This window comes from Varroa destructor, unplaced genomic scaffold (genome assembly GCF_002443255.2).
Source record: "Varroa destructor unplaced genomic scaffold, Vdes_3.0 BEIS01000003.1, whole genome shotgun sequence".
NCBI classification, from domain to species: domain Eukaryota; kingdom Metazoa; phylum Arthropoda; class Arachnida; order Mesostigmata; family Varroidae; genus Varroa; species Varroa destructor.
In genome coordinates, this window is record NW_019211456.1 from 56,774,937 (window position 1) to 56,789,536 (window position 14,600).

Consider the following 14,600-nt stretch of genomic DNA (forward strand, 5'->3'; position numbering starts at 1 on the left):
TAGTGCATTTAGTCCCATCTACAACTCAACTTATCCTACAATCCGCTGTACAGTGAACTACATCAAGTCCATGAGTCTTCGATTTATAACAGTTAAATACGATAAGACAGAGAGATATGATCACAGAGTTATGGTGTCCGTCTTCATGGATCACAAAATGCGGAAGGCAGATTTGCCTATAAAGTGGTAAATACTTTATTCATCCGCTCTTCCTTTACGCGCGTTGCGGCCACGTTTTATGGCCGTGGCAACAACGCCACTAAACTCCACTCAGTGTCACGCCAAAATACGGTAAATATGACGATATGTTACAGGAATTTTGTTATCTATATGCATAACAAGCTCTGATAAAGGATGGCAAATGTAATGCTCACGAATCAGTATCTATAGAGTAGCTTTGCAGCGAATCCACGTTTCTTACTAACACAACCAAAAATGTCTTTTCAGCGGAATTATCTTTAGCAAACCTACAACCTATATTTACAACCACGATGCATCTAGTGAGCACAAGTGACAATCTATCAACATAAATCGACTGATAATTAAGTATGCATACTAATGTTTTCTCTTCATTGCCATTAATCTTTAGTCAATTATATTTCACAGCTGATTTGACCATTTATTACAGGAGTTTGGAAACTTCAAAAACAGTGTATTGCTTATACATTGCGAAAAGTCTTAAGTGACTGTCAACGTATCAGCATTCATCGCTATTCATGAACATTTAGTTGATCGGGTTAAGAAATACATAAATGCTGCAGGCGGAATCGCAGTATTTACTGAGCGTGTTATAGGTGAATCATTATCATATCCTGCTTCTAGAAGTTCGCTGCCGAAGTTCCTTAACACTTGACAACAGCTAACGCTGCGAAACACCATTGAAATTGATCCTTTATTGGGAGCTCACCTAGCTCACTAATCTCATCTCATGATTGGCTGATGCTACAGGTACGGTTTGTGCCTTATTTTAATAACACTAGCGACTCCTGTTCATCGACTGGATAAGTCGGTTTGTACAAATGATCAAAATATTATTAGCATTAGGACGATTAGCATGTGGATTCCACAGTTAAAAATATAAAATAAAACTGAAAAATACTACCGATCGGTTTCAATAAGAAATACTGAATTTTACTGCTTCTATTATACTAAATACTAAATATTTAATAAAACAGCTTGTGCACGAAGATTCACTGAGATAACTTATTTAGCCACGTACGAGAGGTTCTGAATTAATTTTAACCTCATTTGCTTCATCATTCACAAATACACACACACACACACACACGTTCACCCGTATGCTCGTTTCTAGAGACACAATGCTTCAGTAACACTGCTGCTTATAGCCACGAACCCATGAAACCATCATCAGCATCACAGTCGACTTCGGCAAGAAGTCAAATGGAATTTAACCTTCTGTCATCAGCTGGAGTGTAGAAATATGGGCGTCTGAATACAAATTGTCGGTCAGGATGACGGCTAGACATTCGATTCAGTGGGACCATGTAATATATATGGCGATTAAGTTGAAGTATGTAGTAGTTTAGTACTAAAAGCTTCGATTTGTACGTCCGGAACTGCCGTTAGGCAGTGCTTTACACGGCTCGCTCCAGGCACGAAATGAAATGTGTCTACCCTCGGTATCGAACTTAAACCTCACATGTCCCTTGGTTTACTAGGCAAGGGTGTTCCCATTGCACCGTGACGAGGATAGTAGTGCAGTAATATAACATAAATAATCCTACCTCAAGGCGCGGAGCCGTGAAGGCAAGACGCCGTCTTAGCTGAGCCATCCTGACAAGTGGGGCATATTTTCGTATATAGGAACATAGGACATTTAATGACCAGCCCTACTCCACCGCTATCATAATGACTCCATCACCACACTACCCCAGACATAATGCTATCTACCTTTAAGTAATAACAATACGTTCGCTACTACCGCTTTTTAGCTGACATATTCTGCGGTCTGGTTCACGGTTGGGTGTCGCCATTTACAATTGGATGGTTTGACTGAGTGGAACCGACACAGGGTGCTCTGAGAGCCATTAGGATTATGTATAACTAATATAGAATATATTAGTGATAATAATTATTAATACTTCGATTAGTGATCAAAGTCTGGAACGACGAAAATAGCAGTAAAGGGTCAGAAACACTGACGCTAAGAATGACGATGGTACTTGTTTACACTATTGTCAACAAGCCTCACAAATGCCCTTCCATTTGTCCCAGGGTCGAAACTTTTTTTTAAATATATTGTAGCCACATATACTCAACTGTTCTGAGAATTGTTAAAAACTACAATTTATTATAAAATAATAGATCTAGGCATACATTACAATATAGCACATTAAGGTCTAAGTAACGTATTATGAGACTCGTTTTATGTTAGGATGGGTGTCCGTATTTTTTTATACTGTTAAAACATTAGAAAACTGTTTCTTAGCAGTTTTTTATTACTTTAGCCGCAAAAGGGTTTTTGGATCTGCCATCATAGCTTGATAGCTACGATGCCAGATGCAAAATGGTAAATACCTAGACTGCAAGCGACCCAACCACAAATATTTTGTCTTTCTATAGGCTCGGCAGAACGTAAATCCAATAACACGATCGATAGGCTTTCTATTTCACTTGGTTCAGTTAAAAACCTTTGCTGCGCAATGCTGTAAAACCTGTCTTTATTGGACAATTAAAAAATGGTCAGACCATCAACGTCACTTAAGAAGATTCTGTTGATAAGAGGACCGTGTTAGCCATTCAGTTATTGAGCTAGTTTTAGTTTTGTACCAGAATATACTTACGTTATGATATATTCTTTTACAACACTTATTATAAATGATAATTTAGTTACTTTATCTTTTCCGTTATGGAAGGAAGATAGCTCATTTTATTTTGACGTCTTAGCACTAAACAGGTTGTGCTATTTTTTAATATATTTACCACCTCGAGCCACTCAATCTACCCTCAAATCAACTCTATCGTCGAGATTATCATAGTAAGAACATTTATTATCAACAGATACTCCTTTAACTTGACACAGTTCTTAGAAATTACTAACAGCTTTAATTACCACCAACGTGACTCAAGCCAGATCTTCTGAAGGTCGCCAACTAGAATTACACTGTGATACTACTTACCAGCATGGACTAACTTGTAATATCTCTTACCTACAAACCCAGAAGTTCAGTTTGATTACCATTAGTTAGACTTTCTGAGTATGCTTTGCTAATCTCAGCGTTATTTTAAGCAAACTAATATATTATAACATCAAATGCTCTTAATGTCATATTATAATTCTATACGATTAGGTACTCTAATTATTTAATCGGTTTTCATATAATAATGTTGGTGGTTACGTTTGCACCTCTTGGACAAGGCCTATCATCCATAAAAATATCGACACTTCTAAACGCTATGGTTTGGCATCGTCGCACATTATGGTTGACGGTGTCGTAACAAAAAACCTGTTTTTAACCTCATCAGCTAGTAATCTATACTATACTTAACATCAAAGACCTTGAGAAATTACAGGCGTATGTCATTAATTAGTTTTTCAGTTATAACACAGATGTCCCGTGTTCTTTTTGCTCATTTTATTAGTACTATTATTGATGCCTTGAATGTCACCATCACTGTCATATCAATCATGATTAAGTAAATTTTAACTGCCTTTGCGCTGACTTTGTGCTACTTCTGCTCGTAGATACCTACATCGGTGTCCTTCTCAGCATTTTCTAACACTTCGAATCGCCTTTTTTCTAATTTTGCTGCCTAAGGCTCGTACGGCCATTCTGTTCTGTTGTTTCTACATAATTCTAAGCCAATCGCAGCCAGGGAAAACCGATCCTTGCTATTTACCATCCCTGTCATTTTCACATCGTTCACGTCGGGATTGACCGCAGTACGTCTCTTGCCTTACATATACATTTCTCATATTATAACTCCGCACACATAACTAATATATATATTTTTTATTATTTAATAACTATGCATATATATGGTTTTCGTTTCCTTTTGCATTACGCGTTTTCTCTTTTCGGTCAACAAATCTGTCTTTATTATTATATAATTACTTCACCTCTCGCGGCGTTCACCAGATATATCACGTTTTACTCTACCAATTCGTATTTCGTTTACCTATTTCACCATGGTAAGATTTTTTCGACGATATTTTTTAGATTTAAATGAGCTTTGTCATTTTATTTTCAGACGGGGCACAACTTTTATCGCACGTTGGGAAGATTTAATCTTTGTCGAGCAGCTGCTGGTTGCACTAGTTATAGCTCGTAACTTTGGCTTCCTATAAATTCCTATAATAATTAGCTTTATTACTCTTACGATCATAATTATTATTGTTCCTTAATATATATGCATCCTCTATCCTATCCATTGCATATATATATATATATATATATATATATATATATATATATATAAAATTACCTTTTTATTATTTCTGCGGTCTTCCTCTGTTATATTTTATTTTTAAATAGTTTTCCTATAGTTAGTTATAGCTTAGGTATATGTACACATGCATTCAAGTAATAATCATGTCTATTTTTCTTCCAATTTTTTTGAGAACTGAAATTAATCAATTCCAACAATGCTAAACCAACTGAATTTCAGTACGTATCCATATATACCACTGTCTATTGCTAATCGTTCAGAATAGCTTTTCTATCCCATAGCTAATACATATTTTCAGTAGCTTTACGCAAGCCGAAACTGACCAACACAATAGTGATATCTGATTTATTTGCTTCAAGCTACCTACAACTTTCCCAACCCCATCATCGATTCATTATGTCTTGAACTACGCGTTAAAATTTGGTAACCCCCCAGTTACCCAGAATCAGAGACATTTTACTTCATACTTAATAGTTTTGAGTGATGTAACTCTGTCCGACCAAATCGAATTTGTTCGGCTCCGATAATAGATCAATCTCTCTCTCTCTTTCTCTCTCTCATCTTTCAGAATGCCACGTACATCTTTTTTTTAACTAGACTTAGTTGCTCTTCTTATATATGATGAGGCTTGTATTGGCGCTTATGGGGTTTTGCTCCGATCTCCCCGTAGGGCGGGCTACCTTACTGTAGTATTATCTCCGTTCTAATACTTCACAAATTCTCATAGTCCTTGAAATGCACTAAATAGTAACATCTATCAAGCCACCAAACCACTAATTGACAGCTATAGCAATAATAATAAGCGCAATATTTATGACTGGTGTGTGCCCATCCACCGCTCACTGCCGACGGATCCTTCTCTAGAAACTGTCGTCGCTCTCCATATTTAGTTCGGACTCAGCAGCGATCATAGAATCTGCTCCACGCAAGGCAAACTCACGAGCCAAATCTAGAATAAAGATAAAATACGGCACGTCAATAGAATGTTTCCAATCAACATATAAAAACTACATGACACTGCAGTACAACAGATTAACGTCGATGTAGAAAAATGAATACTTTTTCCGATAGGACTCACTCACCAGGCGAGTGAGGATGCCTGCTATGGGTGTGGCCCTGCGGGGTGGCCGCTGAGTGATGACCAGGACCTTCTACATGGCCTCCCCCAATTTGGCCGCCAGACCCGCTAATTGGGGTACTTGTCTGGCCCGGACTAATACTGCCACCACCTTCCGATTGGTCTGTGCGACCGCCAGCTCCGCTTTCCCGGACTGGGTCGAGCGACTCCTTGATCTGGGTGTACACACCCCTTGGGTCCATATCTGTGGCTCTTGAAAGGTTCATAAGCGCCAGGTGCTCTTTTCCAAGCTTCTTGTACACCTTACCAAGGAGATAATAAACCATTGACTCATGAGGGGCGATTGTTCGCAGCTCGTGTAGATCGCTTAACGCCTCCTGGCACCTATCGAATAAAATGAGATATTTGAAGGAAAAAGTACAGCAATTTAACCTATCATTAGTTTCATATGTCCACAGTTTTCTGTTTACACAAACGTCTTGAGTTCTGTCCATTACGACTATTAAGCTTTACCGCAGAAACAAACTATTTGCTCTACCTGTCTCTGCCTGCTCTACCAGAAAGTCTACCTGCTCACACGTGTTTCCAAAATTTGTATGAAGAGAAGTTTCCCTTGAACCGCCACGAAAACGTTTTGTACATGCGTGGAGCGCTGTACCTTGAGTAGTAGGAAGATAGAACTTGAAATTATTATAAGATGATGTACATATTATGCGCTTTGTGTGACGATGATCACGGTGCAGTTAATGATTATTATGTAAAGAACGCATTAAAAAAGCTGTGTCACAATCGGTCGCAGCCAATTAAGACTAGTGTCTCCCCACATAATTCAATATTAAAACATAGTCGTGAACATTGTATTGGTAGCGCTTTGTTCTGACTTCCTTTTTATAGTTAGATAACTAGGTACTTACTTGTCCATGGCTAAATATGAAGTGGCTCGGTGAAACTTAGCTAAGGCGAACTTAGGTTCTAGGTGAATTGCTCGGGAGAGTACGCGTACAGCCTCGGCGGATTTGCTCTGCTGATGAAGAGCGACTCCGAGATGTACCAGCAGAGTTGGGTTCTCGGGGTTAAGCTGGATCGCCTTTCGCCAATGGCCTTCGCTAATTGAATACTGTTCCTGAATATTTTAACAAGCAACCATGCAACAGCCTTAAATGTTAGATTCTACCAGTAGAATTTGTTAGTATTCTATTAAGAGATGTAATAAATGTGTAATGTATAACCAGAACTTAGTCCACTACAAATATTGGCAGCTACCATCTTTGCTACGGTTAATGGAACGTTGGTTAAAATTAGATCCAGTTCAATATGATTGGAACGTGCTGATCCAGCCAGGCACTAACTTGCTTCATATAGACGCTGGCAAGTCCGCTCCAAACGAGATAAGAATTTGCATTTACAGCTAAGGCTCTTCGGTAAACTTGCATGGCCTTTTCAAGTTCCTCATTGTTCGCATATTCATGTCCTAGCAATGTGAATGCATACTGGAACCGAGGATGCAACCGGCATGCCTTCTCTAACTGCTCAACAGCTTGGCTATGTAATTTCTGACGTGAAAAACAATTTCCTGAAAATGTAAGTATTCAATTAACAAAACCTATATTTCCTATCCATAACAATATTGGAACAGAAATAAATCTATGTTAAATATATTTATTATGTATGTTTAATTATAGGATCACATCATGTCACAAGTAAGAATCGGGGGTTACGATAAATAAAACAATCTTAAGCGGGCAAATAAATGGTAAAGCAATTTGTTTAATCGGGTCACCTCATCACTATCAAGTACGTAATGCGTACTTTAACTCACTGCACGTGCTTGCGAAGCACGCTTAGTGCCAGCGCGCACATTGTTGTCAGCTATCAAATATTTCCCATTAGCGACAAGTCAGTTTAGATGTTCGCGTTTGTGTATTATCTCACCTAATGCACACAACGTTTGAGGCGCATTTGGTTCAAGTTCAACCAACGTCTGCGCGAGGTAGCTGAGCTTCTTTTCCGCCATTTTATGCCATAATGAACTTGAATAGAGTTCGAGCCCATTAAGGTGAAAGGGGAACAATTTCATCATATGTTCAAACGTTTCGTTACAGCGTTCATAGTCACGCAGTTCAAAATATGCTTGACCCAGTAACGAAAGGACGTAACCTGTCTCGAACTGGTGTGGAGGTAAACTCGTTAACGACGAAACGGCAGCACGGCATCGAAAATCACCCAGCTGAAGAAAAGCACGAGCCAGAGACTGAAATTAATAAAACAAAATTGAATCGAATATTGAGTATCTTGTATCCCTTTTTAAAGAATAGAAACATCTATATACCTATTCAAGCTTTCCGTGACGTTTTTGAAAGTAACTGCCAAGCTAAAATTGTCGCAGGCCAAATACAAGAAAAGTTGAAAGTTGCATCTACAATCTGGGTGCAGTGAACAGAATTAACATACGGCAATCACTCGTACCATACAACCAGATTTTACAAATTGGATTTCCCTTCAGCCGGAATCGTGTTTTCCTTAACGAAAGGGGTCCTTAATTTGGTGATGAATTTTTGATACCTTAACTAATGTATTTAATATGCCACAGGTACGAATTTATAAGTTACGTTCGACATTTATACCTGTAGAAGTTGCATCAGCCCATTGAGAGAGCTTCTTTGCATTTGAGTTACGCTCAGCTGCAGGGTTAGAGCGTCGTTAGCCTTGTTCAGCTCTTCGACCATGTTTCCAATAGGTTCCGGAGAGCTTTTAGTTTTTTCGGAAGCAGGCGCAGGTGATTTAGATTTTTTGCTTGGTGTTCGATTGGATGAGAGCAAGATACGGGCACTTCTTGGGGATGTAGCTGTTTTTGTTGTATTTTCTTTGATCGAATTAGACGTAAACAGTCGCGTCGATCGACGGGGAGTCAGTGGATTCGTATTAGTTCTGCAAAAAATAATGACTTGATGAGATTTCTGTCCTTTAAAGAAAATTCACTTTGACAGATTTTTAGCAAAGTAAAAGCCCACATACACACCAAATTACATAACGCAAGACATGGTATAATATCTTTTTTTCACAATAAGATATTTTCAAAATAAATCCTACATGGTCCAGGAATATAAATTATAATTACAAAAATTAGTGTTACCGAAGTACAAATAAACTACTTCGCGCTATGCAAAAATTACCTGGCTTGGTATATCAAGTTAATAATAGTGTTACGTCTGTAGTTTTCAACTTACGGAGTCTGTGCATTGTTATTACTGGTGCTCTGCCCAAAGAATTGATTAATTTTCTTGGTTCGTTTTAATGGAGCCACCTCGCCTACATCAGGGGTTTGCACTGAGGGGGCTCGGTCACCTTGCGTGGGAACAACGAATGGCGTTCCTGGAGGTCCCATCGCCTCCGGACTGGTAAACACCAATTGAGACACCGGCTGCATACTTCCGAACCTAATTCATAGCAATGAATCAACTTAAATATCACATAACGTGTTGCCTTCTTGTTTAAGAACAATCTGCAAAAAGGTAACAAAGATCTGACTTTTTCAATATTAGACAGATCGAAATATAAATCTCACTTGTATTCTTCTAGTTTTGTAAATCCCATTCTAATAAGAGACTTTCTTTTAGATTAAAGAAAATATTTGATATAGGTGAATTCAAATTATATGTCTTTGTGTCGGGTCTATTTTTCAGGTTATTGTAAAGATTGTTCCAAACATCTTGGTCTCATTAAATGACTATCTTAAAGGTGATTTCTCTGGACATACGATCGTTAATGAATCCAATTTTAGGTAGCTAGAAAATCCAATGACTCCGTGTGGGTAGAGAAAATAAAATCGGAACGTGATGCGGCTACATTATACTATGAAATAGTATATTATATAATAGCATATATAATGGATGGGTATTAAAATTAGACTTATGGTATCAGAAAATACAAGCTTACAATTATTTAGATGCAAAGAAGCGAGTGCAGGTGGCAGTTATTTGAACGTGACACTATTCGCAGTGATGGCGTCATCAAACTGGGTAACCACAATCGAATGAATGGTCGTAAATATTCTTTAGCCATTATAATGATTTTAGCTTGGGCGACATCGAGGCTTAGTTACAATGATACATATACGTCGCGACGCTTCTGTCAAATTAAGTTGCCATGCTGTATTTATTTTAAGCTTGCTGTGTTTATTTTAAGCTTCCGTTCTTGTAACAACTGTGAACAAGTGGACCTTCTTCATTCTGTATGTAACTGTATGTACAGTGTTTTTTGTAGGTCTAAGAGCGACATATGGTGTTGTGCCTAAGAAACAACAAGTCCCGTTTTAAAAAAAGATTTTCAATGGATAATCTCATCTGAAAATACTATATACTAAAATCTAACCATATAAGCACATTAATCTATGAACCATATCAATAGATCAATAGTGACACGAAACTCTACAGAACCATTTCCTGTCATGCTGTGATTATAATTATGAAAAATAAGAATTGTGGACCCATCATTCTAAGGTGATTAATTCACAAAACATTCGCGCACCATATAATATATACATTCTTTGCATACTAACATATGTTAACCTACCTGCTTTCAACGTCAGCCCCAACTATTAGCCTATGTTTTTTCCATAACTGTAAGCCTAACTTCTACCTTGCCCCGACATATTTCTTTGGCTAGGATATGAAACCAATACTAACATTGGTGTAGCAGGTGTAACGTGATGATGTCCTCTCGTCTCGCCATGATGCAGCCGTGTTGCCCGTATTGGCGTGGGAGCTGCAGAATGTATGAGAGGTGTCTGGGGATTAATTAAAACGACACCTCCACCCATCCCCAGGCTAAGTCCTCCAGACGTACCAGAAGGATCTGGAGTAAACTCCTTAACGCCAGACATGTCGCCACTTGTTGTTATCACAGTTGACTGCAAAACGAAAGATACAGTTTTGCTATTGTGACGCTTTAACAAATCTGAGAAGAGAATTTAGAAAGGTACAACACAACCGCCATCAGTAAACATGATCGAGTAAATCAGCTATTGTAGTATGAGAAGATTGGACTGGTTTTTGCTAATGCTGTGGAAATCGAAAAAGATTTTAGCTGGTTACCAATTTTACTACCATTTGATCATTGTTTAGTCAGAAATCAAAATACTAACTTCAATTCGTATTTATATTCAAGTATACAGGCACTCACATTGAGGTCGACGGTAGAGTCAGTGTTGCTATCTCTGTGGATATGGCTGATAGAATGCCCGCCGCCGCCGGCTTGGGCTGTGGTGTTTGTGGTTGATGAGTTGACATTGTCTTTGCAATGTAAGACGTTACTTCCGCAGTTCGTTCCATGATTATGGATCGCCCAACCGGCTGGCGTAGCTGCCGCCACAGGAGAGTGGGCTGTTGACGGAGTTGACACAAGGCTATTCAGAACGAGATCGTTATTCCCAAGTGAGAACAACCGCGCCGGATCCGGTCGAAGGCCGAGCCCGACTAACGCTTCGAACGCTGACCACAGAGTTGGATTGAGCCTCAGACATGCCTGGTAGGCCTCGACGGCTCGTGTGGTTCGCCGTGTGCTTGCGTATATTTCGCCCAGAAGACTCAAGGCAAATGACGCGTTATCTCCGAAAACCTGAGTAAATAACAAGCATAAACTCAATCAGTGTTTTTATAGAAGGCACGTACAGCATATTGTGTCTGAATAAAGGGAAATCCCAGCAGCCCATTTTAAATGTTTTTGAATATCTAGAGATTCGTTTTTCGCATGCCTGTAACCTGTACGCACAACTTATATACAGCAAAATAATAATAATAATAAAACAAAAAAAATGGCAACGTAAACGTAACGATCTAGAGAGGTGTTCCAACCTTGCAGACATTTTCCACAACATCTTGATCCGTGGTGAAAGGCACACTGCCTGTTAGGGCTTGCTCGGCCTTCACGAGGTCATTTAGCTCCAAACAGCACCGAGCTAATAAGTAACGACATTGCGGATGGCTTGACTCTAAAAATATCGAATTTTACAATAACAGCGTTACCGTAAATTATCTTTCTGCACCTTTTTATTTACTTCCTAAAAACATGCAACATTTAGGTCCATAATTATTATTCCCATCACTTATTGAGCTCTAAAAAGCGCATCAATGCATTAAATTAGGATTAAACATATTAACAGCTATAAATAAATATATTATTCCTAACCAATTAATTGAATATATAAAAGATAACAACATGAGCTATAAAAGCTAATGAACTTACCGTTAAGCAAAATTTTCGTGGCCTTGAGGCGCCCCGCCCTGTAGTATGACGTTCCAAGTAGAAATAGTGACTCGTCGGAGTGAAGTTCTGCATGTAATCTCTCCGACAGGAAAATAGCGTCGTCTAATTTGTGCTGATTCAGGCATTGCCAAATGGCCGCCTATTAAGATAAAAAAAATCAGCGATAACGTTGATTATTCTCGTATATTATGCCGATATAACGTTCTACATCACTGATTTGTAATGAGTGCATAATCAATAATTTCAAATAACGGATCATTTACTTCACTTCTGAAACCCAAGTTTAGCCTCATACATGTTGTTCAACGTTACGAAAGCAGTTCTTAATAGTTTGATGTCCAATGAATTAGTTTAGGGTAACTTAGGAAAGAGTGTTTTTAATACTTTTGTCTACGTAGAAATAGTAGCATTATGATGGATCAATAGAATTAACTATTAAAATTATTAGTCGCGGTCAGATATGTACTTAATTATACTTAAGTGTAGATGAACTTCTTTTACTTTATACATATTTCATTTAATTCTAATAGCAGTACTGGCACCATGGAGACCTCGCAAGGCTGTAGGTAAATAGAAATTAGATTTATTAGATATATCTTTTTCACACACATTAGCCACATACAGAGAAGTTTCTAGTTCGGCACGTCGACCTCTTTAATAGCTTTTATGCAGTTTTTATTAAGACACCTACAGCAATCTGTGCATAACCTAGCAAATAACAAAAATCTTATCATTTTTATTCTCTCTATTATCATAGATACTTTATGTTGCACAAATAAAAATTTCTTTTAGTACTTTGCTACAACTTATAAAAGTCAACCCAATTTAATATTTCATGTCAAATAGGTATTCTTACTTCTCATCTCAAATAGTAACCTAAATAATTTTTAGGTAACCAGTAATATTTACGCGCAGTGTGGCTCGCCAAAGCTTTCTAAGATTATCAAGAGTCCAGGCACCTCAAGGTAAACTGTGATAGGTAAACTAAGTCTTCGTAATATAAAATAGCCTATTAGATTTCGCAAACATGAAGCCTTCTAAGCAACAAATGCATGTTACTTTTTTGTAAACACTAATTCAGGTTTCACGTTCTTAAAAAAATAAACAATCTGTTCAAGTCAATTATTAAAGAAACGATTTATTCGTAAACTATAACGAAATTTGCGCATGAAAAGGTACCATGGATACATGGTTGTCAGGAAGTAATTTCAATCCTTGTACGGAAGACACTTAATCTGCAAGAAAAGCTGGCACAGAAATGCACGGTATAATAACCGTCAATCGATTTTTGCACTTCTTGCTTATGAGCAATCCTTGCTATTAAACTTGATAAGTAGATTCACTAGATTAGCCAGCTACTTTGCGGATTTTTAAACTTAACGTGGAACAATTGCATTTATAGACAGCATTTGCAGAAGACAATATCAGCTAACCCATACCAGTAATTATCAACCTAATGAAAAAACAAATATTTAAATACGCACAAATTACGTTCTGATTTGCTAAAAATTGAATAAGATTTTTAATCACAAACAACTGAGCTCATTGACATTATTGTTCCAATGCGCAAGAGGGTCATAGTATGTTTACAATAGTTGAGTGAATAATCATCACTGAAAATACTGAAATATGTCCATTATTACAAAGGTAGGCAAACGCACTTAGCCAAATACCCTTCATTCGACGAGATTCTTTTGTTTCACCTATAAACAATTTTAACGTTGCTTCGTTGAAAATATTGCAATTGCAACTATCTAAAAAAATATGTACAATGATAGAATACACAATCGTTATCACAGAATTGATTCAACACTTGTCTATCAGGCAATAGATTAAATGTATCAGACGGAATCATATTTTTCGCATAACGATCGACCACTTACATCCAATATTCAAGATATGCATTTAAGCTGTATCTAACAGAACTCTGTGAAAATTCCTTATTATTTTGTTCTTATCCCAAAAAGACTTATTTGTATTTTTTTGTTGAGAAGTACACCTCAGTTCTCCCTTTCGTCCATTTCTGCCATCGTTCTACCCATAAATCGTTTCTCTTTTTAGGTGAATCAGGATAACTTTGCTCCATTGTACTGATTTGGTCTAAAAACACGTTAGTGAATGCCTTTCGAGTAAAACATACTATTCGTCAAGTAAATTGCCAACAGCCATATGTAATCTCTTCTAACAACAAGATACAAAATCTAACTATTCTAATATAAAATCTACCATCAGTCGATCTGATCCTGTCGAGATTTTTAATCTGCAGCGCAATTGCTCCAACTTTTGGTTACGACAGCACCCTTGCTTATCGCATTATGGGACAATGGTTACCTATTCTAACACTCTGCTGCACACTATTATTGTTAGGACTCCGTGTGGGTTTAGATGATTCTGTACAGATACACAATCACCGACATCATACTTGGACATTGGCCCTTAATGTCCCGACAAACTACATGTTTCGTTGACCATCCGATCTGCGCAAATCTTCCCTCACATCTTATCACTGACCTGAACAGGCTCCGTCGGGCTCATGTCGGTGAGCGGGACCTTCTACGCTCACCGAAAACCCACTAGCAACATTTCACCACAAAACAACCCACAGCAATCACATGCAATGGCAAACGAAAATCTTGTAGCTTTCGTATGTGTCGGTTTTGTATATATCGGAGGACGACTGTTACTATTGGATAAACGAAGAAGGAGCATTAGCAGTAGCCCACCCAACCAATTAATGAGCTAAAAACCGACCCAACGAACATCACAATATCTGCTGCGTCTGATCATAGGGAGTTCTGCTCTCTACCCATTGGCCACTATAGCGGCGAATCACAAAACGTACCACACT

General features: G+C 38.0%; 2 protein-coding genes across 8 annotated transcripts in view; both read right to left on the reverse strand.

Moving 5' to 3' along the window:
• LOC111246290 (ectonucleoside triphosphate diphosphohydrolase 5-like) overlaps positions 1 to 2,006 on the reverse strand; it is a 12,897-nt gene extending 10,891 nt beyond the window's left edge. Inside the window, exon 1 of one of the 6 annotated variants that reach the window (XM_022795631.2) lies at positions 1,912 to 2,006. Coding sequence is in view for 2 of the 6 variants with exons in the window: in XM_022795629.2 (XP_022651364.1) it covers positions 1,746 to 1,793 (48 nt within the window). In the remaining 4 variants the exon portion in view is untranslated. The other 5 variants (XM_086984827.1, XM_022795629.2, XM_086984823.1 and 2 more) reach the window with 5 other exon arrangements.
• Positions 2,007 to 3,574: 1,568 nt separating this feature from the next.
• Cdc27 (cell division cycle protein 27) lies at positions 3,575 to 14,539 on the reverse strand. 2 transcript variants are annotated; one of them, XM_022795611.2, is made up of 12 exons: positions 14,264 to 14,539; positions 11,732 to 11,891; positions 11,341 to 11,477; positions 10,670 to 11,104; positions 10,174 to 10,397; positions 8,716 to 8,925; positions 8,113 to 8,416; positions 7,421 to 7,739; positions 6,838 to 7,061; positions 6,403 to 6,611; positions 5,493 to 5,872; positions 3,575 to 5,359 (listed from the first exon to the last, which is right to left on the reverse strand). In XM_022795611.2, exons 1-12 carry the CDS (start codon positions 14,285 to 14,287, stop codon positions 5,271 to 5,273), a joined length of 2,715 nt encoding a protein of 904 aa, XP_022651346.1. In that variant the 5' UTR covers positions 14,288 to 14,539; the 3' UTR covers positions 3,575 to 5,270. The 2 variants fall into 2 exon arrangements, with proteins under 2 accessions (XP_022651346.1, XP_022651347.1); XM_022795612.2 differs by lacking the exon at positions 14,264 to 14,539 and adding an exon at positions 13,979 to 14,240.
• Between the last annotated feature and the right edge of the window lie 61 nt (positions 14,540 to 14,600).